Here is a 27,014-nt window from a genome sequence, read left to right on the forward strand (position 1 = left end):
AAGGGTATCAATTGCTTCATGTTTTAGGAAATGCCCCCATACATCTCACCAGGACCACCAGGAAGAACCCAGGATCCACTGCACTGGCGTAGGGTGTCATTCCCACATAGCAGACAGGTCCGACACGAATCTGGTGTCAAGCCGACACTGCTGGCTGACTTCTGGCATGGTAAGTGGTATGTCATCCAGATGTGGGCCAGGCCTGGTGTAGATGGCACTGTTTATGTTCCTATTTTCCTATTTTAGTTAGAAGACCCAAATGCCATGTTGCAATACTATACTGCTTGGGTGAATGTGGCTTGTTGTAGAGAGCACTTTGAGTAATCCGCAAGAGTAGAAAAGCGCTATATATGAATCAGTGCATTCACTGTCTGAACAGAGTTTCGTCATGTTACTTTTGCACTATTATGTTCCAGCACATGTTGTTATTACATGGCTTGATTAAGGTACACATTAGGCTGACATCTGGGGCCAGAGCTGAGACGGTTCTGGGCCAGCAGTGTGTCTGCAACTGGCCTTGTGCTGGCACATGTGTGGGCCACATCTGGCCAACCTGATCTGGGCCACCAAAGGGCCGTCATTCTTTGCAGTATGTGGCCCATGTGTAAGCACACTGTGTGGGCCAGATCAGGGCCGTACCAAGTTTGCTATCTAGGTAATGGGTCCATAATGTCAGTCAGAGTACTGTTGCCTAGCCTGTGGAGCTCTGTGTGCCCCTCCAGCAATATGCCTCCGCTCCAAACTAACGTCCAGTTGCAGGCAGCTTCTCCAGACCCTTTCACGTGGCCTGTGAAGTCAGGTCACCCTCATGAAGTCTGTTTTTAATTGTATGGTCAGAGACGGTGACCTGCTGGAGGTCACTTTGTAGCTCTGGCTGCTCATCATGTTCCTCTTTACATGAGCAGATTCCTGCTGATGGGTTAACCCTGGTTGAGTTGGACTACCTGTGCAACCTCTGTAGGGTCCAGGTTTCCCTCATGCTACCAGCAGTGACACTGACCCTAGCTGAGCACAAAACTAGTGAAAAAACAGTCAGAAAAAAAAGAAGGTAAAACATGTGAGTGGCCTCCACCTGCAAAGCCTCCTGTTTGGGGCAATCTCACTGTTGCTTTTCTAATGCAGCTGTTGTTAATTTCTGCTACTTAACTGACCACATCAGCATCCCCTGACATCTCTGATTAAACAGTCTGTATCTGTGTGTGCATAAAGTAAAGTGAATCATCAAACCCATGTTGTTTCAGAGTGTAAGTGTCAGTGTCTCACCTCATCACAGTACAGTGGAGGGCACCTCAGCCGGCACAGTTTCCTCCCGTTCACACAGCTGCATGACAGACAGTCCTCCTCCCACTCTGATCCAGCCTGGCTCACACACACACACACACGCAATATCCATATTTATACACCAGACGCTGTAATTGGGTTGATGCCTCAACAGCCCATTACCCTGCATGCACACTGGCATGAGTGCAGGTTTGATGAAAGTGCAACTGGAGCAATTTCTTCAGCGAATCCACCCAAACTGTTGTGGATTTGAGCTGATTGTGGCACACAGCGATGCTATAATTATAACAGTGCATTATACAGACATGCCTCACGTGTATGTGTTGCATATAGGAATAAAGTGGCTTTGCAGCTCACACGGAGCCATTTGGTAGAGTCATGGGGTGGCTGATTAGAAAACCACAGAGGGTCTTTATATGGACATGACTCAAGTAGCTGACAGAAAGAGAGAGACAGAGTAGGCAGGCAGACGGAACGAGACGGGAGAATAACGGAAAAGCTGGGGCGGACAGAAGGAGAGAAAGAAAGAGGAGGATGCAAGGAGAAAATGAAAAACTGTGTGAGGAGAAGGCGAGACAGAGAAAATGAAAGAGAAAGACCTCAGAAAGAAAGAAGAGCAGCCCTGACCTCTTGTCAGGGTAAGATTAATTGTTATAATCCTCTAATACCCACTCCTTCATAAATAATTCCTGGCAGGCTTGCCCAGTTGCCGTCCGAGCGCTGGCTTTAACAGCACTTCCTACATAATTGATGAGGGCTGAGGGCTGAAGGGGCACAGTGGCTTAATGTGTCCTGTTAAGCTTGTCACTCATCTTCTAATAGGCCCTTCTTTATGAGTAAATAACACAATGGGATTGAATGGGATGGCATGTAAACACTACACCAACGGTACGGAGGCGGGAACAATGGCTACAAGATGCCAAGTTTGCTGGGCAGCAGATGTCACTTTCCTTTTCGTGCGCACGCGCCGACGTACCTCCCGCAGGACGCCCCGGTCATGGCAAGGGCAGAGGGCAGGGATGACGCACGCGCCCTCTGGGTTTCGGTAAAGCCCCTCCTGACACACGCAGCCTTCAGCAGAGTGGCTGCAGTTGACAGGAGAGGAGGAATAAATGTCCTGGCAGCTCCTCTCACACAGCAGGATCCCCTCTGATGTCGTCCTCCTCCACTGCTCCCCATCAGGACACGCTGGAGGAGAGGAGAGAAGATGGATGATATGATGGGAAGATGATAGGGTGGAGTGGAAAGCATTTAATGATGAATCAGGAAGGAGAAAGGAACAATGGGGATCCAAAGAGGGGTAAGTGTTTAAAGGATGCAGTGATAATGACGAGTTTACTCGATCATGCATCATCAGTAAAAGATCAACTGTCTCCCTTCCTCTCACTCACCACAGTCAGGGGCGATGCAGGTTGTTGTGCGGAGGTTAGGGCCTTCACACGGAGCCCCTCCATACTGGTTGGGCTCCAGAACAAATCTGATGGAGCTCTGCTGTCCTGCACCACAGCTGGCTGAACAAGGGCTCCACTGGGACCATGTGGACCACTGGCAGTCCACTAGAAGGACATAAGAGGGTGGGACATTCAGTCTTAGCACTGGTTTTAATGTACATTTATCTGCAGCAGGAAACAGGAGGAAACTGTCACCTGACCACTTCAATGTACCCAGGAAATTATAAACATTTCCTGAGGACGTGATCATGGAGAGGGCACTCAGACAACGGTAACTGCAGACTAAATGTCCACAACCACAACAACTAGTAGCCTCAACAGCAGTCGCCTCCAGGAGCTTTATACTGTAAGGTGACCCTACAATCATACATACAGAGAAAACCCAACAATCATATGGCCCCCTATGAGCAGCACTTTGGTGACAGTGGGAAGGAAAAACTCCCTTTTAACAGGAAGAAACCTCTGGAACACCCAGGGTCAGGGAGGGGCGGGGCCATCTGCTGTGACCGGTGGGTTGAGAGAAAGAAGATAAAGGATAAAAGACTAATGAAAAGATAAAGAAATAATAGTAAAATGTCTCCTTCACAGCTTTTGTTGCGTCTGCTGTAACCATCAGAGTCTAAGTGTGTGCATATTTACAGGAAACGTTCTATTAGGTCAGTAAAAGCATTTAAAATCTTTTAGACTGAAATAAAAGTTCATCTGAATGAACTTCATCATAGATTTGTTTGTTTTTATTGCGTTTCCAAAATGCATAAAACAGTGGAAACATCAAAGTTTCTGCTGACGGAGCCATTTGTCAACAGCTGCACCTGACAGGAAGTGATGCTGAACTAAGCAACACAGTACAACGCCCAATCAGGTTGTGTCCTATGTTTCCTTTATGCTTCATCGTGGTTTGGTAGGGAGGGAAAAGCAGCACAGACCTGTTTCATTTCTTGCTTTTAAAAGTGTCCAAAGGTCCAGTAGGTGGGTACTGGTGGGTTTGATTCTTACATACTTTCAAATTTGTTTATTGGTCGTGATAGCATTTCACTCACCACCTCCTCTCCTGCAGCGCTGCCAAAACCTCTGAAAACAACATAAAACACTAAGCTGCTTTCTGCCTAACTTACTAATTTTGAATCAAATGTACGGCACCTTTCAGACATTTGTATTTCATGCACTGATGTGACATGTGCGGTAAAACCTTTCTGTGCTAGCTTGACCTGGTTTCCTCAGAATGTTGATGAGTCCTGTTTGACTTTCTACAAGCCGATAAATTACAGCTGTAATATTCTATTCACAGTATAACATTATACTTTTTGTAATGATTTTTCCATGCACTTGTTGGCCAACAATCACATGAGCTGCTTCTTTTTGCTCTTCATGGGCCCAATCAGGCAACATATTCTTATTACTGTTAATAAAGTGCGACAGCACTCCTACAAACATTAGTGCTCATTTTTCTCACAGTTCTTGCCAGACTTTGGTTTTCCTAAACACCCAAACTGAAGTTGTGCGTGAAGCTGTTATCATGATCAATATTCTATATGTAGCAAAATAACACCTATGGTGAAAAAGGAACTCCCTACAACCAACAGCACAACTGTTGTCTAAGAAGATATTCACAGATACTTCTCTAACCTCTAGTTTAAGAAAGTATCGCAAGGGCCAGTAAAGTAATGTCTGGACAGATGTGTGAGAAGAAACTGCAACTAAAATGTGCAGTACTGTGATTGAAATGAGATCCTCTTTTATTCCACATTAGGATTAATGATACGGTGAGATGGAGAAACAAGCCAAGTTCAAACTGTGATCTGCTCTGGAAGCAAAACCAAAGCTCACATCATGAAATTGTACGTTTATGACACAAAATCCCAGTAATGGCCTGTGTGGACTCTGATTGACGAGACTGTAGCTCAGTTATTTGAGCCAACTGTTGCAGCAGCAGCTGTCCCAACTATAGATAGGTTGACATTTTTATCATGACCCTGCCAGTTCAATCGAAGATTATTGTTGCTGACCGTTGCTTTCATTGCTGAAAGAGAGAGAGGCCCTATAAGGTTCAGGAAATGCAGCTGTGACGAAGCATCACTCACCCTCACAGGGCTCTGAGGTGCAGTTGAACATCCCACCTTGGCACAAGCTGGAAGGAGCGTAAAAAAGTCAAGTGAGTAAAATTAGATGAAAGAAAAGTCGAAGTGAACACGAGGCTGAACCAGCCACACACAGTTGCCTACCAGACCACTGTGAGGGTACGAATTATACATATAATCTTCTATTTCATCCTTTTTTAATATAATTACTAGGGGTGCAACGATATTCGTATCGATATTGAACCGTTCGATACAGTGCTTTCGGTTCGGTACGCATATGTATCGAACAATACAATTTTTTTCAATTTTTTTTTTTTTTTTTTTTTTGTGTCCCGTTTGGATCTATAGCCATCAGAATTGTTGTCTTGAGGCCAAGAAAGATGCCAAGAGGATTTATTTTAAGTGGATCATCATATTGGTCCATTTGATTGACCTTTATTATAATTATGAATTTATTTTATTTTCAGTTGCAAACGGGACAGACATGACTGTGGGATAGGACAGGGGGAAAGAATGAAAGAAAGAGGGGGAGAGAAAGAAAGAAAACCAAAGGGGAGAAAAAAAAAGAACAATACAAAATTTGTAATTTATTTTATCAACTTTCCTTCTGACGATGCTGTCTGTGTTGAGCGCTCAGTGAATCTGCATTTGACTACTCCGCCTAGGCTCGAGAGTGCAGCCTAGGCGGAGTAGTCGAACGCAGATTCACTGAGCACTCAACACAGACAGGATGGTCAGAAGGAAGAGCGCAGGGCAAGCTAGCGAGACAGAAGTGGACCTCCCCACCCTCATTCAGATCTGGCGTTTGGAATTATTTTGGTTTTCATGTGACGTATGACCCTGAAGGTAAGCGCGTCATGGACTAAAGTAAAACAGTATGTTGGATGTGCCATGCAATGCTCAATTACATGGGTGGGAGCTAGTGTGTTAGCGCAGTTAGCTCGTTAATGTGTTGGCCGTCTAGCCCCTCTGTATAGGGTAGCTCGTTAACGGAGATTTGCCGTGTTGTGGCGTTAAGGTTATTTCAACGAGATTAACCTGAAAGCACTAGTGGGAACACAACGAATATGACTGCACATTTACACCGACATCATCCTAGTGCAAAGACAAAAACAACAAGCATGCTACTAACTTTAGCCGAGTCATTTAGACAGCTGTTAGCACAGGATTCTCCTTATGGAGACCTGATATGTTTAATATGCTGCTGAGAATATAGCCCAGAAGAAGCGGATAGTATAGCTTTTATTTTGGAAAGAGACATTTCTCTGTAATAAACTCTCTTTTCCAAAGATGAGTGATTCCTCAATCAGATACAGGGCTCGCAATATCGCTAGCCCGACGTCCCGGGGCTATCTCTGCCCTGCCCGTCGGGCTATTGTAGGAAGGAAAAATGTCAATAATGTCAATGCTTTTGCATTCTTTCAGAAATGTAGCTGGGTAATTATGTCATTGGGTGAGCCACTGTCAATATGTGACATATTGAAATCGCGTTTGAATTTGCGCTTGTTTTTTTGCTTTCACTTTGCAATCGTGCGAACTGTGTATAGAGAGCGACAGCACTGATCTGTGAGTGATGATAATTTGTGTACCAATTCCTCTGACATCGTCTTATTAATCGTTAGCTTACTATGCAAACATGACAAGTGAAATCTCCCGCAGCTTAAACATGTGAGAGGTTGATCGCACAGAGAATCGCTGAGCTTATGTGAGTGCGGCAGGATATATATTTCACTACGATGACCTGGATGATTGAGAACCTTCACAGACAGATATATATTTTAGTTCTGCTGAGCCAAATAAGACAGGTCAGGGTGAAGAAGTGACAGCCAAAGAAAAGCTTACCACAAAACGGAGAAGTTATGACAAATCAGACTATAAGGCAAAAAGAAAGTGCAGCTTTATGGTTTCATGGACAAAAGAATTTCTGTGGCTGCAATATGACGAGCTAAAAAACAACACGCACAAGGGTTAGGGTTAAATTTAAAAACTGTACTTTTGTGTTAAAATATATATTTATAATTTTAATAAATGACAAATTAAAAAGGCATGAACATTTTTTTTTTGTATCGAAAAAATATCGAACCGTGACACCAAAGTATCGAACCGAACCGTGAATTTTGTGTATCGTTGCACCCCTAATAATTACACATCCACAGCAGTTTAGAGCTGGAACACATAAGAAGCTTAACATTAACTTATTAAAAAGCGGTACAATACAGGACCTTGTGGCAAAGCACAGAGGAAGATGAAAGCTGCTACTACAGCCTCTGTTCTTTTTCTAACTTCGCTCGGTGTTTCACTATGGGGAATCGCCTCGGCGTGACCAACTACGGAAGCTCCAATGACACCACGTCTGTCTATGACAGACCTGTCGAGTCGTGCTCAGGGCTCCGCCCCCTCATACTAACACGGCCGACCAGCTCCTCCTAACTCATTCTCGCTTTCTTCCCGTGAGAAACTACTAACTACTAACTAACTTGATTAGCTGCTTAACAGTTCTCAGGCGTCCCGTGTAGGAGTACGTCGCCGAACGCAGTTTTTCCGGTGGCCGTTTGGATCGTGCTGAGTAAGTCCTTCGAAAGAAGCGTACTTAGAGTTGCACTGTGGAACAGCAACCGCGTCAGGCGAGCTGTCCCAGCGGTTCCTGGTTTTAGTTAGCGAGGTAGCCGACGTTGTGTGACTCGGGCTAACGCGTTACGGCGAGCTGTTCGTTCAGTGTCCGGCTAGCATTGACTTGTTAGCAGGCCACGAACCACATTAGCGTCTCACTAGCATTAGCTTGTTGGTCGACCTAGGGTTCGGTTAGCATTAAGTCGCTAACGATATTGACTAGCGGAGTGCAGCTAACTTGTCACGACGAGCTGACTCCCGCCGCGGCTAGATCGGATTTAACACCCGCTGCCAGTCCTAGCTACTTACGGGCTAACGTGTCGAGACGAGCCTGGTGTAGCCTAGTCTCACCCCTTTCCGCTAACCAAGTCTACGGCGAAAGAGGCTGCATCCCGCCCGTGCCCCGCATCATGCGGTGCCACCATCTCAGGCAGGGACCCTCATCCAATGTGCATCGTCTGTATGGGTGCCAAGCATGCTCAGGCTTCACTGGCGGACCCTCAGGGATGCCCACACTGTGCTTTGATGCCAGAGAAAGTCCTGGAAAGGAGGCTGAGAGTAGCAGTAACAAACAGTCAGGACCCCTGCCTGTCGGCGGCTACTGCTACGAGCGATATCCGTCATCCGCGAGCCTCCACAAGCTGGGCGGACATGATGGAAGAAGAGTCCCCGCTCATGCCCCCATCGTTCGAGGACCTCCTCGATCAAAACGTGGGCGAGCCGGGTGGCGAAGACGCGGAGGGCGATGTCGACTCCGACCTCCTCGACCTGGAGGACATGGATGAGGAACAGGAGGATGACTCTACCTTTCCTCCCCAGCAGTCCAGGCCACCGAGTGGGGCTGAAGTTGCACCCCTGGTGGACAGCAATTTGTACGAGGTCTGCAAATGGGCTGCTGCCAAGCTAGGCATCCCATGGCCAGCCGCCCAGGATGCCGAAGGGGCAGAATGCAACCTGTATGACGGCAAGAGGCTCCCACCAGCCTTGCCACCATCGAAGCAGCTTCTGCCAGCAGTCCCGGCCTGCATGAAAGAAATGAGTCGCTATTGGTCAAGCCCTTTTAAAAGCAAGCTTCCGACCAAGGGCTGCTCTAAGCTTGAGATCCAGGGGATGGGTGAACTGGGGCTGACCGAACCCCCAGCAGTGGAGCCTTCAGTGGCGTATCACCTTCACCCTAACCGCAGGGCAATCTCAGCTTCTTCTAGCATTTCTTTACCCAACAAGACAGATCACCTCACGGCATCTATTTATCAAAGGACGTACAAATATGCTGCACAGTCAGTATGCTCGCTTAATGCAGTCACACTGCTATCAGCATATCAGGCAGAAATTCTGGAAGACATGGGCCATCAGCTTGACTCAGGTTCCCAGAACCCAGCCCTCTGGGATGAAATCTGCGTGGTTAATGATCTCATTCTTCGCTCCTCCAGGGGAGCAGTCCAAGGGTGTGGCCGCGTTATGGGCCTTGCAGTCTCGGGTGAGAGAGCCTTGTGGCTAAACCTGTCAGGCCTAGGTGATGCTCAGAAGGCTGAGGTCATGGATGCAGCCTATGACCCCACCAAGGGTCTCTTTGGCCCAGCCCTGGAGAGAATGAGAGAAACAAGCACCTGCAGAAAGCAGGAGGGAGAAGCATTCAACCTCTGCTTACCCAGAAAACCTAACTCTCAGCCCCAGCAGGTGCCAAGAGCTGGCTTTGCAGCAACAGCAGCAGCTGTGAGAGGGAGACAGAGTGGGGTCAGAATGCAGAGAGGAGCAGGAGGCCAGCAGGGTGCCCACCAGGCCAAGGTAGAGAACCAAAGACCTTGGGGCAAGCATTCCTTTGCAGCAGTTGCTGCAAAGAACAAGCCGTCAGACCCCAGAGAGGGGAAAAAGAAGCGGTCAGCCTAGCAGCACACCTGCAGCATTCTGTGTCACCCCTATTTTCTTCCCCAAAGAGAAGGAAGGTGTTAGAAGGGGTAACCAAATCACTCCAAAGTTCAGGGTCTCCGGAAGTTTCCAGTTCACAGGGAGCACCCTCTCAGTCTCCTCCTCCAGTTCAGGGAGGACAGACTTGTGGACATATGGAGCAGTGTGACAAAACACTTCTAAGCACTCTGTCTGTGTCACCAAGCACTGCCCAGAGTCACCAGACACTTCACTGTGGTTTGGGGGTAACAAAAGAAATAAAACGTGCATTTCTGCAGCCAGGCAGTTTGCCAAGGGCAGAATGTCCCCCCAGTTTCAAAATAAAAACAAAAGAAAATCACTGCAATTTGTCTTTGTTCCCAGCGGGGGGAGCTCACGCTCTTCCCGAGGGGGAGAGCCCCAACTCCTTCCGGGAGACAGGGGTGACGTCACGCTACCGCGTCTTCAGAGGCCCGCTCGCAGCGCGGCTGGAGCGGTGGCGCGCATGCGCAGTTCATCCCTGGGTCTTGTCAACCATTTCCCATGGTTACAGACTACAGTTTGCGGCAAAACCCCCGAGAATCAGTGGAGTGTTAGCTTCTGTGGCCAGTCGCGATTCAGCGAATGTGCTGGAGGAGGAAATATCCTCCCTGTTACACAAACAGGCGGTCGGAGCAGTTCCGAGCGAAGAAGCTCAGCAGGGCTTTTACTCCCGCTATTTCCTCATCCCGAAAAAGGACGGAACGTCGCTCCGTCCTATTCTGGATCTGCGTGTGTTAAACAAGCATTTGAGAAAGTACACGTTCAGAATGCTCACACACAAGATGCTTTGTCGCTCAATTCACACAGGCGATTGGTTTGTTACAATCGACCTATCAGACGCATATTTTCACATCGCCATTTATCCTCCACACAGGAAATATCTCACGTTCGCTTATCAGAGCGTAGCGTACGAGTTTCAAACTATCCCATTCGGGCTATCCTTAGCTCCAAGGGTGTTTAGCAAACGTGTGGAGGCAGCGCTGTCTCCGTTAAGGAACAGCGGCATCAGAATATTCTCTTACATAGACGATTATCTAATATGCTCACGATCGCGAGAGCAGGCGATCAAAGACTCCGAGGTGGTGGTGAATCACCTCACGGAGCTTGGGTTCACTATCAACCTGGAAAAGAGCCACTTGGAACCCGCACAGTTTACAGAGTATCTGGGGCTCAGAATAGACTCCATCTCTTATCGCACTTTCAGAGCGGAGGATCGCATCCTTCACTCACTGTCTTTCCCGTTTTCAGCTGGGAAAGTCGTGCGGTTCCGACTCTGTCTCCGCCTCCTCGGCCTCATGGCCTCGGTGATATCGGTGGTACATTTGGGGCTGCTTATGATGAGAGATTTTCAGTGGTGGGTCGCTTCTCTGCAGCTGTGCCCTCGCCAACATCTCAATCGTGGTGTAAAAATAATGCAGCCGTGTATCGCGGCTCTCCGTCCTTGGAGGAGCCCGACAGCTCTCGCGGCGGCGGTACCTCTCGGGGCAGTATCATCCAGGGTGACGCTGACCACAGATGCATCCCTGTCAGGTTGGGGTGCGACTATGATGGGCAGAGCAGTGAATGGCGTTTGGTCACAGAGGCTCGCTCTGAATCACATAAATGTGCTGGAGCTCCACGCGGTGCTCCATTTTCTGCCGTATCTCCGGGGTCAACATGTTTTAGTGAAAACAGACAACTCCACTGTAGTTGCTTATATCAACCGCCAGGGCGGCACCCGTTCCCGGCAGCTACACAGGTTAGCCAGGGAAATAATTATGTGGAGCAGCACTCGGCTCCTCTCCCTTCGGGCAACTCACGTGCCAGGAATTCTGAACAGGGGGGCGGACCTCCTGTCCAGAGGAAATCCACTGTTCGGAGAATGGAGGCTTCACCCAAAGGTGGTGGAGCAGATTTGGCAGAGATACGGCCGGGCTGCCGTAGATCTCCTCGCCTCACGAGAAAACACACAGTGCCCCCTGTTTTTCTCCCTGTCAGACGCACATGCGCCACTGGGCGTGGATGCGCTGGCCCATCCATGGCCAAAAACTCTGCTGTATGCTTTCCCTCCCCTCAGCCTGATCTCCCCAACACTGATCAGAGTGAGGGATCAGGGGCTGTCTCAGATTTTAATAGCTCCATGGTGGGCATCCAAACACTGGATAGCAGAAATCATCCAGCTTCTGGTGGACGAGCCATGGCCACTCCCCATCCGCAGGGACCTACTGTCTCAGGCGCAGGGGGAGATATACCATCCCCATCCAGACCAGGTCTCTAGGCCTGGCCCGTGAAAGGTGGAATTTGAAGGCAGCAGGCATGCCTCCGAAGGTTATTGAAACCATTCAGAATGCCAGAGTCTCCTCCACTCGTTCCATTTACAGCAGTAAATGGTGTGTTTTTGAAGAGTGGTGCCATGAAAAGCAGATTATCCCTTTTCAGTGTTCAGTGGTGGAGCTGTTGTGTTTTCTTCAAGACTTGCTGGACAAAAGGAAAGCCTTTTCCATTATAAAGGTCTATTTAGCAGCTATTTCAGCCTGCCACGTGGGGTTTGGTGATAAACCTGCCGGGCAGCACCCCCTTGTATGTCGCTTCATGAGAGGGGTGCATCGAACGCTCCCAGTTTCTAGACCACTGGTCCCTTTATAGGATCTGTCAGTCGTTTTAGACGCCCTCTCCCACCACCCCTTTGAGCCTATTGGGGCAGTGGGGTTGAAGTTTCTCTCTCTTAAAACCACTCTGCTGTTGGCTCTAACCACAGCCAAGCGAGTTAGTGAATTACGGGCTCTGTCTATTCACCCCTCTTGTCTACAGCTGGCCCCGGACTCACTAAAGCACTCCTGAGGCCTAACCCAGCCTAAAGTGCTGGAAATGTCATACAGGTGCTCTACAGTAGAGCTCCTGGCTTTTCACCCCCCTCCATTCTCTTCAGAGAGGGAGCAGAGGCTGAACACTTTGTGCCCTGTCCGGGCCTTGGGGACTTATGTTGACAGAACAGCTGGATTCTGGAAGTCGGATCAGCTGGGCCTCCCCTCACAAGGGCAGGCCCGTATCACGCCAGAGGCTAGCTCATTGGATTGTAGAGGCCTTAGCTCTGGCTTATAGCTGTAAGGGCTTGCAGCCCCCCCCCCCTCCCCGGGACTCCGAGCTCACTCCACTAGGGGTGTGGCCACATCCTGGGCGTTGTTCAGAGGTGTATCAGTCCAGGATATTTGTGCGGCAGCAAGCTGGGCTACGCCGCACACGTTTGTCCGGTTTTATCGGCTGGATGTTGCACAGTCATCCCTGGCTCAGACGGTGCTGGATTCTGGTGCCTCAGGTTCGACCTGAGATCCTGGAGTAGCACTGGAGAGTAGCTTCGGGAGCTGGCGCAATCCGGGAGTGGGCCATATCTCCCATAGTGAAACACTGAGCGAAGTTAGAAAAAGAACGTTGGGTTACTTAACGTAATCCCTGGTTCTTTGATAACAGAGTGAGGTGTTTCACCAACACTTCCCTCCTTGCTTAGGCACGGAAAGAAATCCGCTTGGAATGAGTTAGGAGGAGCTGGTCGGCCGTGTTAGTATGAGGGGGCGGAGCCCTGAGCACGACTTGACAGGTCTGTCATAGACAGACGTGGTGTCATTGGAGCTTCCGTAGTTGGTCACGCCGAGGCGATTCCCCATAGTGAAACACCTCACTCTGTTATCAAAGAACCAGGGATTATGTTAAGTAACCCAACGTTTTCTTTTAATTAAAGCAAAAATAGACAGTTGGATAAAATCGACCTGACTCGGGCAGAAATGATGTTCATGAACAAGGTACCAGTCATTTAACTGACTTTATTTATGGTGTGTCTCTTTATTCTGAAGAAATACTGAAGAAAATGTAGCAAATGTAACGTTAATTGCTACAATTAAATGTCTTGGATCAAAATGAAACACAACAATGAATAAAACATACATTTCTTTGGGTTGGAATATTGTTAGAAACATTAGAAAAAAAATCAAATCATCGGTCGAGTCATTTTTAAACTGCGCAGCGTGGATGCACTGCTTCTTCCACAGTGCTGTTTTACTCTACTCGAGCACTCTGCATCGTTTAATCTCCCATTTGTGCACTTTTCACTGTGTCTGAGTGCTTTCTGTCTAAAATTCACACAAAATCTTACTCTAATGAACACATCAGGAGCAACTGGGGATTCAACATCTTGCCCAAGGATACCTGAGCAGCTATTGAACCACCAACCTTCTGATTAGTAGCTGACCTGCTCTACAACCTGAGCCAGAGCCAGCCCGGAAATGTAAGAGCCACATATTACAGTTTTACAGCCGTTGGTTCAACTGCCTACAACACGACTCAGTGAATGACTGGACCACACCAACAGTAGCAGATCACCATGTATTGCAGAGGTGCTGGATGGCCGCTCCCGGGGGCAGCAGAGCTTCCGTGAAGTACTCGGAGCTGACATTCCAGCTTTGAAAATCAGCCGGCAAAGAGAGCGGCGAACAGGGACAGTCAGCGTGAGCCACACAGGAGCCCCTGTGCAACACCTGCAAAGGGCACGATGACACAATCAGTTAGGACTCACATCTGCTGTCCAACCACACACACACACACACACACACACACCTGTCCAGGAGGGCATGTGCACCCCGGCGTGCAGGGTCCAGGTAAACACTGAGTGTGTGGCCACAAGTCCTGGCAGGTATACGGACAGGAAGCTGAACAGTCACTGGACACCTGCGTGCCGGGACACTCTGCAGGAACATAAAGCAAATGACCTCACCTGTAACAGGTCGGCGTGCAGACATGTGCGCTGATATATTTACTTCGTATTCACTTTGTTTGTTATGATTAATATAACTGTAAACATCACTCGTTAGGACTTTGATGAGCTGACTGACAACAGTTTCACATCATTTGAACTCAAGGGGTATCTCTCAGTAGACACACAAAGTGCGCAGTGTTGTGTGCTTGTGTTACCGGGCAGGCAGCTGTTGGTGTTACAGACAACGTGCTGTTCAAGTGGCCCGACACAGGCTGTCCCACCGGGCTCTGGCTCTCGAAGGACCGTCTTGTTCCGCAATGACAACCCACCGTCACAGGAGGCGCTGCACTCGCTCCAGGCCGACCACTCACTCAGCAAACAACCCGCTGCAAAGAGAGGCGGCGAGTTAAGCAGAGATTAAGGAGGTAAGGGGACGCCAGACTTGCAGGTAAAATCTCAGGATCTTGGCTGGATATTTTTTCTATGTCCGACCTGGACACGACGGCAGATCACAGATTTCTGTTTGCGTGACTTCGGCACAGGGCGGGCCGCCCTCTGTGTCCTGGCAGCGGCGCGTCCTGGTTCTCCGGCCTCGCTCACATGAAGCTGAGCAGGCGCTCCATGGACTCCAGGGCTCATAAACTGGACAGGGAAGCTTGGAGCACACCACCGTGCCATGCTCACACACACTGCACACGGAGGGGCGTTACGAGAAGTGAGACGGAGCAAAGTTTATGAACTAAACGCTACAAAAATTTGAAAAACTGCTTTATTAATCCCAACTATGACCATACTTCAGCTCACAGAAAGCAGTTCTCACCAGGTGTTACAGTCCACAGTAAACTCCTCTTCAGGGAGGAACTCCAGCGTCCCGTTGCCTGATGGGATACCACAACGACATTCTGTCACTGGCACGCAGCGGCCATCTTGCAACAGCTGTCCTTCTGGACACCGACAACCTGAGGAGACAAAAACCAAAAAAAGAGACGGAAAAGTAAAGAAACACAGAGAAACAATGAATTTCACGTAATGAAAGTCTAATATTAGGAAGATGTTATCCATGGTTACCCGGGTGACAGGCTCCTTGGAGACACTGCACATGCTCCCATAGGTCAGTGCAGCTGCGAGGACACTTGTTGGCACAGCTGTCCTGGGAGGCTCGATCCCTGTCCTCACAGCGCTCACCTGAAAAAGCAAAGAAAACCATGCCTGCGCTGCAAAATGTGACCTGACGTAGAAACAGAGTTCAGCACGGTGGTGGTGGTGTGATGTGTGCGGCTTGTAGCTGTAGCTTTGTGACAGACAGATAATCGTAAGGACAAAGTTTTGTCTTCAGTCTGATTTAGTCTTTTAGTACATCCTGATTTGTTTTATTTCAAACAGCTTCAGAACTAATGGAACTTCCTATAAAATTCTTCTTTTTAAGCTGTAAAGACGTTTGGTTAGAAATTCATTGAATCGGATCATTTTCCTCTGTGTGTCGTTTTATATACGTTTTACTTGTACGTCTGATTTCCTCTCACTTCTTTCCAAGAATGTGCAGAAGTTCCTTCAGCTGCTGAAAAGAAACACTAATGACTTTGCATTAGTTCAAAGTGAAAACACACAAATGTGTTTCTAACAAACCACGCTGACACAAACAACATGATCATCTCTGTCCGGCTCAGCCTCGAAGCCTTCGAGGAAAACATTTTCACTGCGTGTACCAAAACTTCCAACAGCCTTTACTTTTAGGGGCTTTTGCAGTCATCTCCATTCACATATATATCAACAAATTGTGTAACTAATGTTATCTTTGGAACTGAACTTATGAACTACACCACTGATGTTGCCTGTTGGCTTTGCTCTCTTTTTAAGCTCACATGTACCTGGGCAGAGGGCCGTGTTGCATCCTTGGGTCTGGGTCTCTTGGCTCCTACACTGGGGTCCTGCAGGAGAGGCCAGGGGCTGTCTGTAGCGCTGCCTGACTCCACCGCTGCACGGCTCAGCACACGCTGTCCAAGCACTCCACCCACTCCACTGACACACATCTAGGAGAGCAGAGTGACTATCATAACTAACCTAACCTTGGTATTATCCGCATTAACAGACTGACAGTGACAAATACAGAAACTTTAAGTGTTTCGTTTTAGATGATGACGACAGAGCGACAAACACAATGTGTTTATTTGCTGTATCATTTATAAGTAAGAGACACATTTTAGTTTGTTCTTGCTGAGCAGTATTTACTCACTATGACCAAGAACCAGGCTTCAGTTGTTTGACATGCAAATTAAGCTGGGACAGCAGTCATTCAGAGCCATTCGTGTATAAAAAATGGATGGATGACAGAGTTAAATTTGAGCTGAATCATCCTTTGCACGCACATAAAAGCAAAGCTAACCACACATGAGCATTTAACCTGTCCTTTTCTTCTCCTTTGGGGAATAAAGTGAGTCAGAATAGCAGGAAAAGCCCATTTTGCACTGATTAAGGCCTCTTAACTGTCTGCTGATGGCAGCTGTGACTGACACACAGTAAACATTTTCCCTCAGAGACTCCACATGTCAGAATGACATCGCTCTCGTCACTGGATCCAAAACTACATACATTTATTTAATACACTGAAACAGTTTAAAGGTTTGCCTGTTTATGACTTGGACATTATCGGTGTCTGCAGTCGTTTATTCCTCGCTGTGTGTGAGACTCCAACTGTCTTTATTTAGATGAAAAGAATATGCTTTGAAGTGCACGCATTTATTTCAAAACACAATCACCCCCCTTTCCTTTCCAGAGAAAACCGCGCTGCAGTCATTTCATCACCCTCTGACCGACTGTGTAATTCATTTTTTTCTTTGGAGCCGTGCTCGTCGAGCCCTGACTCATTCACCCACTGTTTGCATGCAATCTGTGTCAAACTTTTACTGAGAGGGTCTCAGACAGAGCACAACTGTGGTGCCCACAAACACCCAGACCCTGTGGAGGAGGTGCAGTTTGTGCAGTTTGTTTATGGTGTGAACGTCCTCCAACCTCAATCCGACCCAACTTCCAGGTGCACAGTGCAAGTTTGACCTAAAAGAATCTTGCAAAGGTCAGTATGAGTTTGCAGACAGCAGTAAAATCGCTAACATAACACAGAACATTTACTTTTGCTGCTCTCTCCTCAGTGACATCTGGCCAATAAGACGACTGAATCCTCTGACACGAAACAAACTCTTGGTGTGAGCATCTTTGTTACCTCTGCAGATGTTAGCATCTGGACATGGCCTCTCCTCTACCAGCAGTCCTGGACACTGGCTCTCCTCCTCTTTAGAGACTGGAAGACCAGAATCCAGGTCCAAACAGGCTCGAAAGCGCCTCTGGATCGACACCATCTGCGAGCTGTTGTGCTGCAGCACGCAGGGAGAGCACCGAGTCCAGCCCGACCACTCGCTGAGGACGACTGAAAGAAGGAGAGAAAGAAAGATTCAGGTTCACCGTGTTTACAGAGAACCTCGTTTTATTACTCTGCTCTCTTACCTTCACATTCTCTCATGTCGCACTGCAAACTCCCATCGTGACAAAGACTGGAGGACAGAGAAGTCAACAAAACGGACAATAATAACAACCTGTCACAGCCCAGGCAGCATAAAAGACAAACTGCACACACAAGCTGGGAATCACAAAGAAAGAGCAGAGAGTGACGACAACACTGTGAGAAAACATTCATGTCTCTATCAGCAACAGGGGCTGATAGAGACAACTGACCAGGTACTGCAGCCTATGGTGACCGTGGCCCCCTGTGGGACGGTGACAGGCGTGGGTGGATCTCCTGGAGCTTGGTGCTGCAAGTGGATGCAGCCACATTCCTCTGGAGGAACACAGCTCCCATTATACTGCAGCAGGCCCTGGAAGGAAAAACACACATCTCAGAGGAAAGAAGAAACAGCGCAGCGATCGGATCTGTGTCTTGGTCATAAAGTACAGCACATTTGTCCTGTGTTGTGCTCAAATCACGTGCATTGAGATGCATCAATGTAGAATTCATACTTCAGGCAAATGTGCTGTTTGAAGCAGCTTAAGATCCAAAAACCAAACCAACAAAACGCAGCTGTTAACACGTGTTGCATTATTTGCTAATCATATTTGTTCTTAATGACCAGAAATCAAAGCAAAACCTCCAAAGGCAAAGTGCGTCTTACTGTATCCTACTGGTAGTGTCCAAAAATCATAATTAAACTCAGCAGCGTTCATTAAAACTCACCTGTGGACAGTAACAGCCAGGTGTGCACTCGCTGACACCCAGACACAGATCTTCACGGCCACGCAGTTCACACTGCTTCTCACAGGGAGCGCCACACGACGAGTACACAAACGGGGCTTCGCAGACTTCTAGCAGGAAAACACATGAAGAGGTGTAGGACCAGAGTGCAGCTTAAGCAGCTCTAAGGGTAATGAACTCACCATCACAGCGGCTGAGACCGCATGCCCGGCTCTGCGTTTCCACAGGAGTGCACTGTTGGCCCCTGGTGGGTGAAGAGAGCGCTACACGGTAACGCTGCTGCCTCTGGGACGCACAGGAACACTGAGACCAAACGCTCCACGCTGACATGGGACAGCCTGCCAAAGCAACGAAAACATTCAAGTGCGATTCACGAGCGCTTGATGTCATCTGTGAGTCGCTTCAACACACAGTCGGCTCTTCAGTTAATCGCATACTATGGCATAATTTTAGAAGTCAAATACCTGCCCACCCTCTTCTACACTGGCTTCAAAAAATGAAGCACAATAAAAAGATGAAAGTCAGTGAATCTCAAACAGTCTGGAAGCTTCTCACAGTCTAACACAGGTTTGAATGCGAGGCTCCAAAGCTCTGTGTAGCTCTACTTGTGCTATTTTCTCTCATATTTCACATACTTCACTTCCTGCCCTTGTGTATTTCCTGCCCGCCCTCATTTCTTCTGCCAGATCATCTTTTCCCAATTTGCCCGGTGTTCCAGGATTTGTTGGTAGCATTAGTAATGTTAAGGGTCCGATTTGTTTTCTGTGACACCGATACCCTGTACACTGAGCTCTGTTCACTTAGTAGAGGCTGTACCTACCTGTCCAGCTTCACTCAATAAAACCTGCAATGCACATGTGTGCAACACAGAAATCAGCAGATGGACAAGTGAAGGTAGTTTGACTGATTTAATATTCTCTGTGGCAAACATCTGCAATCTGTGTCCTATTAGCTCCAGCAGTGTGAAACAGACTGGGATCAACCACTAAAACATTTTTTGCATATGTGACTTAACTCTTATTTTGCGCAGCTGTAACTTTACTGCACGGCTTCGTCCTGCGGTGTGAGATACAGCTCAGCAGGTTGCATATATGAAATATATTCCTTCAACAGAAAATCTATACCATACTAAGTCACTATGGAGACCTAATAATGCAATGTGACGCTAAAAAACAAAGATCCAATAAACCCTTTAATGTCACTCTGTGGTTCCCCAGTCTAGTCTCTAATGTTGTGTCCCTACATGTACTCTGGTCTGTGCCCATATAGCTCATTACCTAATAATATATTAGAATAACTCTGTGTTCATCAGTAACAGTCACTGCAACTATGTCCAATCGTTTAATGAGCTCAGCTGAAGTTCCTCTAATTACAATGGCTTCTCAGAAATGCTGAAGACACACAGAGCCGTCAGCTGTTCAGAGACAAACAGCACAAACAGCGATCGTGGCTGTTAGTCTGGCTTCAGTGCTGCCAGCATGACTCTTGTACCTGGACAGGGCTGTTTGTAGCACAGCTGCGTCTCCACGCGGTTCCTCTCAGCCTCGATCTCAGGGGGACACGCCGCATCTCCTCCCTGCTCGCACACACACGCCCTGTGTCGTGATACAGACCCCGCCCCGCACGTCTGGGAGCACGGTGACCAAGGAGACCAAGGGCAAAGGTCATCTGTTGATACAAGAGTAAATGAAATTCCCTTTGATTGGAGAGAATATGTGGCTTTTCTTTCCTTGCCTTAAGATACAGACCCAGGCACGGAGGGGTCTGACAGTCCTGTGTTTCTTTCTCTGGCCCGCTGCAGTGAGAACCATTGTTTCGTGGTGGGGGGTTGATGCAGGCGCGGGTTCGAACATGTGTGCCCCGACCACAAGTCGCTGAGCAGTCAGACCACACCGACCAGGGGGTCCAAGCACCGTCCACTGGAAACAGCACAAAGGATTTTCACAACTTTCTTTGCAAGGACTTCAAACATCTGCGACACTCTTTCACAGAAACACGGCGACGCACCTCTGCAGTCGATGTCTTGGCAGAAAACTCCCTCTGGAGTGCACGTGCTAGAAGAAACACAGGCAGAGCTTCCAGCACAGTATCACTGACATTTCATTTTTGTCATTAACATCCATATCCTCTGTCCTTATCTAACGCACCATTGTTTACATTCTCCTTGGAGCCAGGTGTCACCCACACTGAGCGTCTGGTTGTCAAGGAGACAGAGAGGCGGGCAGGTTCCTGGACTGCAGGGTCTGTGCTGGACCTCCTCAAAGTGGCAACGTGTTCCCTCGGTGTCTGGGGTCAGAGACCTGGCACATAACACGAACAGCAGGTAATCACAGTGGAATACACCGAAAACCAGTTTAATACCACTGCATGTATTTATATCCACAGATACACTGCAGAACCAAAGACAATGAACCAACCATCACGCTCTTTTCACGTTTCATATATTAAGATTCACAGTCAGGGTTCAGAAAATCATCAGCCTTTAGGTGCTCTGAAAACTGCAGCGCAGGATCCAGTCCAGAATAACCTCTACCCCCATGCTGTGAGACTGAAACTCTGGCTCCGCCCCCTAACCTACTAGACTCCATTATTGTTTACATTGCTGACTTACTGTGGTAGCAGGAAGCCTGGATCACTAATCTGTTACTCCGTGACTGCTTTCATATGTGATTTAAAGTGTTAAATGTATCTTATGTTATTTGTAAATTCTAAGATTTGGAATTAGCATTGAGAACTTGCAGTACCATGGAAACGAAGCTATTTAACTATCCATCAGGAAGGTGTCTGATCAGCAGCAAATTCATTCTTTTGAAAGAAATGCTTTCAGCAAGTGACGCTCCGGCTCCCGCAGAGCCCCGATTTTATCTCCTGACACGGACAAAAGACAGACGACAGAGTTAATCGTCACACTGACTCAGACAACTCGAATCAACTTTATCCTTAATTCAGCAATTACAGAAGACAAACACTGGAGTAGAGATGGACCGATCCCATATTACGTATCGGTATCGGTCCGATACTGACGTAAATTACTGGATCGGATATCGGAGAGAAATAAAAAATGCAATCCGATCCATTAAATATCAAAAAAGCACCTCACAAAACTTGCGACACGGCGTAACTCGGCTCATAACCGTAGCACGTCGGAGCAGTGTGCTCAGTGATAGAGCGGCTGTGTGTATTTGTAGCCTCACTACCAAACCAGCATTTCATCTCTGAAGTGATCCCAGAGAGAAGTAAAGCAAGTGTGTAAGTTCATCTCTGAATGTTTGTAAAGCTTAACAAGCGATATATGGAGCGACTGCCTCTCTCTCTCTCTCTGCTGCTGCTACTTCAATCGTGAAACTGATCAGTGATCAGCTGATCGGCTTTTCTGTCGTGAGTCCGTCTCTCTTGTTTGTTTTTGGCCCACTTTGCACCAGAAAGAGGAAACCAGCGGCTGAACAACAGCAGCACGTTTAAGCTTGATCAGCTGTTGTTAGAATTTATTTAATATTACTTTCTACACCAGGATCTTTTTCTACAGCTGACGGCTGTAACTGTGCAGGGGCGGATCTAGCAAAGTTTAGCCAGGGGGGCCGATAGGGCAATAACAGGGAAAAGGGGGCACACAGACATACTTTTCTTTCTTATTCTCATTTAAAATGTCTAGCTTTTAATAAATAATTATCTGAATCTTACACCCAAAGTTTTAATCTGGTGTAAAATATATAGAAGTCCATTACTGCATATAGTAACTGTTAAGTCTAATATACTAGTAAGCTATAGTACTTTTTCCTTTGGGAAGATACCATCTGTGCAGTCTGCAGTTCTGTAGAAGAAAGATGTTGAATCTATTTTATTATTGTAGAAAAATTATTCATTTCTGTGCATTTTTTCTTTTTTCCACACTGCATCATATTAAAGTTGATTACGTTGATTAAGCATCATGAGGTGGAGGGTGGGGGGGGGGGGGGGGGGGGGGTTCCCTATTTTTTTTCCTGGGAGTTTGCAAAGTACTCTTTAAAATACCAGAATAGGGAGGATGGAGCAGGTTTAAGTTTATTAGATTGATCAGTGTTGCTGAACTATGAAATATTTTGTTGTATTTTTTTGCATACAGGTATAACAGAATAGCTTTAGTGTTGTTGTTTTTTTAAACTTGAGTATGAACTTATACAAAAAGCAGCAAGATATTAAAAAAACAGTTTTATTGATTAAAAAACACTATATCGGATTCATATCGGTATCGGCCGATATCCAAATTGATGATATCGGTATCGGACATAAAAAAGTGGCATCGTGCCATCTCTACACTGGAAACAATATGATAGATTTTCTGATCGTTATGATCTCCGTCTTGTTGTTAAAGAGCGTACCACTTAAAACCTGTTTAAAATCCAGTTTCAGATTTGTAAAAAAAACTTTCCTCCGTCTGGATCCCATTTTAATGTCCAAACACGGACGTGCTCAAACAAGAATTTAACAGTTTACAAAACAAACCATGTCTCCTTCGTCCAGGTCCCAGGAGACCTCACCTGTATCTGGTTCTCTGGCCCTGTCCACAGGAAACACTGCAAGGAGCCCAGCTGGACCAGGAGCTCCAAACACAGGTAGCCTGGCAGCTGTCATTGCTGCAGAGCAGCTGTCCGTCAGAGCAGGTGCAGTTGTTGCAGTCCACCTGATGCGTGCTGCCGGCCACCCAAATCTGCCCCAGTGAGTCCACACAGTCACACTGCCACAGCTGCACACACACCCCGTCCTGCTGCAACTGACCTAAACACACACGTACAAAAGATACGCAAACCACGATTCATGCTAATGAAAAAAAATGAATTCGTTTTAACAAAACAATTCTAGATGCAAATCTCATCACTTGGCAGCAGAATGACGCCTTGCACTGCACAGCTACTCTGAAACATCATCTAAATGAGATGTCATCTTAATGGTCCACAGGGCCATTACAGAATCACCAGTTAAACCTGTTGTTGTTGATTTCTGCCATCATATTTATTGTTGGGGAATTCTCCCAGACTCACTTTAAGATTTTTCCTCGTCTCACTCCTATAATGTCTTTGGAAAAAACTAAATTCTAATACTTGTGTGACGTCGAGCCGGTTAGGTTATTTATCTTTAAAAGATTTAGCCAGTTTTAAACAGTGGAAACAACTCTTACACCTAAATAACCCAACCAAGGTCAATCAAACATCAACAGAATATGACTGGCTGCCTGATAATGCTGTTAAACTGAAGGCCTGTGTTACCTGTTACAGTCCGCTCTGCTTTTGTTTTACCACTGATGAGCCACTCAGTCTGTTCCAATTCAACAGTTTCTAACTGGAGTAAACACCATTTGTAACTGAATTACGTCTCTTAGAAGGTTCTACTGAGAACTGCAGAGAACTTTTACGCTGAGTCAGCTGTGTGCAGATATCTTGGGGGATCCCGTGCACATGTTGGGGATTCAGGACTCTAGGAATTTGTATATTCTCAGAACCCCGAATCCTAAAGAAGGCAGAGGAGTTATAACAAACCCATTTCTAGACGCGAAGCGATTCTCTCAGTGGCGAGCACAGAACAGTTTAGGGGTTAAATCAGTGCCAGGAGAGGAACTTTTCGGACAAAGACACGCACATATGAGGTGTGACTTGTGTACCTTGAGGGCAGCGGCAGCCAGGCTGACATTCGCTGTTGGTCTGGCACTCTATGCCCTGCTGGAGGTCTGAGCAGCGCTGTGGACACTGGCTGGCACACATCACAAACTCTTGGCCTGGTGGGCACCCTCTATCATCTGACAATACACAGACAGCAGTTCCTGAGTTTTGCCATGATGCTATCTGCACAGGCTGAACACACACTCCTGTAGATAAACAGCCATATGCTGGAACAATGACGAGCCAAACGCAGGACGTGGTAGATCAGACTCACCGCACGGTTTGGTGTTGCAAGGTTTCACTTGGTTCTTCTCTCCTGCACACTTCTTTCCACCATTTTTGGGTGGAGGACTAGAGCAGGAGCGAGTGCGTATCGAGCGTCCGCCGCCGCAACGCTTATCACAGCGCGACCACGGACTCCACCGGGACCAGCCTCCATCAACTACACAACATCGAACACAAACGCAGACCAGTAAGTGAAAAATGAAACTCTCTCTTTGGCTTTTTAAATATTCCTTCACTGAAGAGTTTGAACTGATAATTACAGCTGACCTCTGCAGGGTTTGATGTTACAGAAGCGATGCTCCACGTTTCCTCCGAGGATGTCCTCGCACCACGAGCCGTTTGTTCCGGGGCTCAGGAACGTTCGGATCCTCTGCTGCTGACCCACGCCGCAGGACCGCGAGCAAGCGCTCCACTCTGCCCACTTGGTCCACGAACAGTTCCTTCGCGCACACTCGGCCTCTACACACACCTCGCCTCAAAACAGAAACACAAAACACATAAGCTTGGTTGACGCTTGTATTCATCAAAGCAAGAACCACACACGCAGCTCCTGCAGTCATATCAACTGAGCACTAACTTGTACTTTATATTATAGTTATATAAGGCAACACAAACTGATTTATTAAATAAATAGAGGCAGGCAGACAGTGGGCGTGGTGTACCTGGACACTGGGGCAAGTTGCATGCCTTCTCTTGGTGAGAGCTTCCAGAACAGGCTGGTGTCACACACTGTCGATGGCGGGACTTCAGGGCCGGGCTGAGAGCGTCGGTGCAGGTCTTTGTGCAAGGACTCCACGGCGACCAGGGAGAGAACCCAGAGTCCTCCTCTGAGGAGATGGAAACGGAAAGATGATGAAATACAGAGAGGATATTTAAGATAAGAAAAGCCTAAACAGCATGCACAAATACAAGAAAATGGCAACCAAAGGAACAGAGTCAAATGAGTGCACAGAAAAGTGAACCTACCCGGTGTGGCTGGTTCTTCTGTTGGAACAACAGTAGCTGGAGGGGAAAAGCAGCTTTTCATGAATCTGACCTTCATCCCTGAAATACACATATTACACGTGTTCTACAGAATCTCTCCAAAGTACCTGGACAGTCAGGGGCCTGGCAGTAGGTCGTTTCCCTCCGTGGCCCCTGGCAGTCTCTCCCTCCACGGGCCGGGGCGGGCTGTGTGCAACCTCTAGAGCGGGTTTTGAGCCCCAAACCACCGCAGGATAGTGAGCAAGGGCTCCAGGGGCCCCAGGAAGACAAAGCACCGTGTACAGGACAGTGCTCCAGAGAACAGTTCCACCTGCCGTGCACACACTCGCTACGGGGAACAAAAGGGGTAGACTGGTGGTGATTTTCCATATAACAGCAGTTTTACACTGTTTTATACGTATGACACAGTTGGCATCGCTCCCACTGTGTCACAACAACAAATGTTTTCCATTTCTTACTCAGTACAGGATTGTAGCTGCGCACCAGTTCAGGTTGTAGCTGTACACTGTGGTAGATGTTCTCAAAGTGGGACCGGTGGACTGTGGACAGGCCAGTTTGACACTGGAAGTCTTTATTACAGGGCCACAGTGCTGGAATGCATCCATCCTGTGCTTTGGCGTTATCTTTGCTAATAAGAAGAAAGGCCTGCCCTGAAGAATGGGCTGTCTGGATATCAGCAGGTTTGTATAAAACCAGCATCAACTGTTCAGAATTAATGACTCAGTCAGATCTGAATGAGGCCATAAAATTTTGCTCTCAACTCAGTCCATCTCAAATGACAACGGTGTCATTCCTGTGATAACGGCTTTGCAGTGATTTCCATGGATACTTCGACGTGTCCACGGTGCAGCCCACCTCTCCCACTTTGATAGCTGCCCCCACCTGAACGGGATGTCACGACTACTTTGGAAGTAGTTATTTAAAATATGTTTTTTTTTTAAAATTGTATTATTATTCCCAAAGTTCTCTGCTTACCAGGCGCTGCAGTCATGGACAAACGTATCTCCAGACTGGAGCTCCATATCCTCTGAGATGTTATGAAACAGCAGGGATGCGACTGGTGTCACAGAGACGCTCTGCAGAGAGGCCAGCAGCTCTTTATCCACCAGACATGGACACTCCTGAAACACACCAAACACAAACACCCTCTAAAGAGAAGAAACTGCATCAGTTTGAAATGATCTTCTCAGTGGTGCATCATCATGCTCTTCATTTTCTGTGCTGCACTTTTAAAACGTCACATGTCTACTACTGAAGTTACTCTGAACCCACCGACAAGCAGAGTCCACGGTGCTGGTAGGTGTGCACGGGACAGTGGCAGCCTTCCTCGCAGCCGTCAGCGTAGCATCCCTCCCTGCCGCTGACCTGAGCGCAGCTGAAAGGACAACCTTCTCCTCGTTCACACTCCCTGTACAGCCTGCCAGGAGGGCAGCCCACCTCTGCAGAGCGACATGAAGCCCACGCAGCAACAGCAGTTAAAGACACTAATTAAACAGTCCTCCAACTGGAGCAGTGTAAATATAACTTTGCAGCATGGCTACAAATACTGCACAGGAAGCAGACGCTCACCGAGGCAGACGTGGGTGTTGCAGATCTTGCTCTGACGACTGCTGCACGCTGGAAGGCTGCAGAGACGAGAGCGGTACTGCTGCCCTCCACCGCAGCTGACCGAGCACTCGGACCACTGAGACCACGGCAACCACGGGCCCACTGACTCTGGAGACACAATACAGACAGACATCACACATGTAACAATGCAGATGGTAGTGTAAAAAACCTAGATGAGCCCGTCATGACTAC

General features: G+C 47.6%; 1 protein-coding gene across 1 annotated transcript in view; it reads right to left on the reverse strand.

Moving 5' to 3' along the window:
* LOC309714574 (SCO-spondin-like) overlaps window positions 1-27,014 on the reverse strand; it is a gene marked incomplete at its 5' end in the record, with an annotated part of 65,105 nt that overhangs the window by 19,086 nt on the left and 19,005 nt on the right. Inside the window, 30 exons of the mRNA XM_082547118.1 lie at window positions 1,264-1,359; window positions 2,258-2,469; window positions 2,673-2,837; window positions 4,814-4,860; window positions 13,700-13,854; window positions 13,934-14,061; window positions 14,288-14,458; window positions 14,565-14,761; window positions 14,893-15,031; window positions 15,141-15,257; window positions 15,941-16,102; window positions 17,290-17,493; window positions 17,571-17,617; window positions 17,799-17,938; window positions 18,295-18,422; window positions 18,495-18,650; window positions 19,804-19,980; window positions 20,061-20,231; window positions 20,320-20,366; window positions 20,460-20,612; window positions 22,830-23,067; window positions 23,948-24,082; window positions 24,220-24,387; window positions 24,498-24,704; window positions 24,893-25,057; window positions 25,197-25,232; window positions 25,322-25,542; window positions 26,190-26,335; window positions 26,487-26,653; window positions 26,784-26,930. Of these exons, the coding sequence (XP_082403244.1) occupies window positions 1,264-1,359; window positions 2,258-2,469; window positions 2,673-2,837; window positions 4,814-4,860; window positions 13,700-13,854; window positions 13,934-14,061; window positions 14,288-14,458; window positions 14,565-14,761; window positions 14,893-15,031; window positions 15,141-15,257; window positions 15,941-16,102; window positions 17,290-17,493; window positions 17,571-17,617; window positions 17,799-17,938; window positions 18,295-18,422; window positions 18,495-18,650; window positions 19,804-19,980; window positions 20,061-20,231; window positions 20,320-20,366; window positions 20,460-20,612; window positions 22,830-23,067; window positions 23,948-24,082; window positions 24,220-24,387; window positions 24,498-24,704; window positions 24,893-25,057; window positions 25,197-25,232; window positions 25,322-25,542; window positions 26,190-26,335; window positions 26,487-26,653; window positions 26,784-26,930 (4,442 nt within the window). The remainder of the gene's footprint in view (window positions 1-1,263; window positions 1,360-2,257; window positions 2,470-2,672; window positions 2,838-4,813; window positions 4,861-13,699; window positions 13,855-13,933; window positions 14,062-14,287; window positions 14,459-14,564; window positions 14,762-14,892; window positions 15,032-15,140; window positions 15,258-15,940; window positions 16,103-17,289; window positions 17,494-17,570; window positions 17,618-17,798; window positions 17,939-18,294; window positions 18,423-18,494; window positions 18,651-19,803; window positions 19,981-20,060; window positions 20,232-20,319; window positions 20,367-20,459; window positions 20,613-22,829; window positions 23,068-23,947; window positions 24,083-24,219; window positions 24,388-24,497; window positions 24,705-24,892; window positions 25,058-25,196; window positions 25,233-25,321; window positions 25,543-26,189; window positions 26,336-26,486; window positions 26,654-26,783; window positions 26,931-27,014) is intronic.

Source organism: Aulonocara stuartgranti (genome assembly GCF_965226115.1).
Source record: "Aulonocara stuartgranti genome assembly, chromosome: 9".
Lineage (NCBI taxonomy): Eukaryota > Metazoa > Chordata > Actinopteri > Cichliformes > Cichlidae > Aulonocara > Aulonocara stuartgranti.